The following is a 2,207-nucleotide window of genomic DNA, read 5'->3' as shown; positions in this document are numbered from 1 at the left end:
TTGATCTAGAATTGGAACTTTTTTACGGTTAGGGTTTGAAGAAGACATTGTTAAGAAGGAAGTATGTGTTGAAGATTTGTGAAGAAGACAAAGGAAGACAAAGTTATGTGTAAAATGGGAACCGTCAACTTTTTAAGTGTAATGATGAAAAGCCTATAATAAAGGCAGCTATCACTTCGTAAATAGTGAGAATGAAGAAGTCTCGAAAAAGGGTATGAATAGCGGAATCAATTAGAAAATGACACATGGGCAGAACATTAAATAGAAAAGACTGCTGAGACGTTAGTACTGTCATGAGCATTAATTGTGGCAAAAATTCCTTTTACATGAAGATCCACTTACCAATTATTTAATTGATAAAAAATGGAAAGTGGGGGGACTATCTGTATTGGAAAAAAACTGAGTTTATATTAAAAGATGATGTGGCATGACACGTGGATTAGTTAAATGGTCAAAGCGTAGCAATTGACTAAGAGGCACGGATGGAAACAGCCACGGGAAGAAGAATTTAAATAGGCACGAGACGACGTATAGATACGAGTCTCGTACCAATTTAAATTATTTACAGCCAACATGTAGAAGACATTGAAAGCAAAGATCTGGTGACAGAAAGGAGTCCAAATTCATTATTAAATACTTGATACGTTACGAAATTGGTATTTAATAGGAATGATTGTATAACGGCTTATTTAATATCATTTATTACTCATGATTATATCATTAAAGCTGAGGCTTCATTCCTTTACCTAGAATTATCTATAAAAGGAAGAAGTATCATCATTTGTAAGGACACAGAATACTATTGAGAATTTATTGAAATTCACATCTATTTGCTTCTTTACCATCGTTCTCAAAAGTATTTTATTTTTTTCTCATGATTATCAGTAACCCGAATTTCTTTTTAGCTTTGACCAAAAACTCAGATTTTTGGTTAAACACCTACCTCATGAGAGAGGTGGGGGAACTAAATCCAATCAATTACCTGGTTAGTGTGGAATGTCAGGGGTATCAATAAGTGGTACAAGCGGAAAGAACTCAAAAATTATCTGAAGATCAAAAATATTAAGCTTGCAGGTATTATTGAAACTAGAGTGAAAGAGGATAAAGTAAAGAGAGTAAGCTGCCACATTGCCCCTGGCTGGGAGATACTTACTAACTATAATGATGCAGTGAATGGAAGAATTTGAGTGATCTGGGATTCAAACTACTACTCAGTTACTTTACTTAAAGTAGAAGCACAAGTTATACATTGCTCTGTTAAAGGTACTATGGGGGATCAAAAGTGTATATTGTCAGTAGTCTATGGCTTCTACACTATAGAGAGAAGGAAGCAATTATGGGAAAGTTTAACAAAGATAGGGCGAAAGATCTCCGCACCATGGCCAATTGGAGGAGATTTTAACTCTGTACTACAACTACAAGATAGGATGCGTGGAAATACAATCAGCATGGCTGAAATTCAAGACTTCAATAAGTGTGTCCAAGACTTGAGACTTAGTGAATTGGCATGGGAGGGTGAATATTACACGTGGTCTAATAAGCAAGATGGGAGTGACAGAATATGGAGCAGAATTGATAGAATGTTTGGCAATTATGAGTGGATGATGCAATGGGGGCATGCTGCTACTACATATGATGTGCCTTTCATCTCTGACCAAGCTCCCATGAACCTATGTTTAACTTTTAGCCAAGGAAACAGGAAAACTCCTTTTAAATTTTTCAATGTGTGGGCTGAGCATGAGAGCTTCTTAAGCAGTGTTCAGCAAATATGGCAACAGAGAATACACAGTAAGAACATGCAGAATATTTGGTTGAAACTGAAAACACTTAGGCCAATGCTTAGGAAACTAAATGTTGAAGAGTTCAAATTCATAAGGAAGAAGATTGAGAAAGCCAGAATTGATCTTGATAGGGTTCAAAGGAGCATAACTACTAATTTCTCTGATGAACTACTATTAGAAGAGAAGTGACTGATACAAAACCTGGAGAAGTGGGGATTGACCAAAGAAGGAGCCTTGAAACAAAAAGCTAGAGCAAGATGGATAAAGCTAAGAGATTCTAATACAAAGTACTTTACAGCTGTTATGAAAGAAAGGAGTCAGAGAAAGCAAATCCCGAAACTTACTTTTATTACTGAAAACAGGCTAAATGATTCTGAAACCATCAAAGAAAAGATTGTGGCTTTCTACAAGTCATTGTTGGGGTCT

The 2,207-nt window shown here is 35.9% G+C and overlaps 1 protein-coding gene across 1 annotated transcript; it reads left to right on the top strand.

Annotated features, from left to right (window-relative positions):
* Positions 1–1,268: 1,268 nt before the first annotated feature.
* Positions 1,269–1,970, top strand: LOC138883686 (uncharacterized). Its single transcript, XM_070164388.1, has one exon. It carries the CDS (start codon positions 1,269–1,271, stop codon positions 1,968–1,970), a length of 702 nt encoding a protein of 233 aa, XP_070020489.1.
* The last annotated feature ends 237 nt before the right edge of the window (positions 1,971–2,207 follow it).

The sequence above is a fragment of the Nicotiana sylvestris genome, chromosome 12 (genome assembly GCF_000393655.2).
Source record: "Nicotiana sylvestris chromosome 12, ASM39365v2, whole genome shotgun sequence".
In the NCBI taxonomy this organism is placed as follows: domain Eukaryota; kingdom Viridiplantae; phylum Streptophyta; class Magnoliopsida; order Solanales; family Solanaceae; genus Nicotiana; species Nicotiana sylvestris.
The sequence above is the reverse complement of the archived record's forward strand: the minus strand, read 5'-3'. Positions and strand labels throughout refer to the sequence as shown.

What these genes read in the sequence shown, in the direction of transcription:
- LOC138883686 (XM_070164388.1), top strand. Translation starts at nt 1,269, where the DNA reads ATGGGGGATCAAAAGTGTATATTGTCAGTAGTCTATGGCTTCTACACT.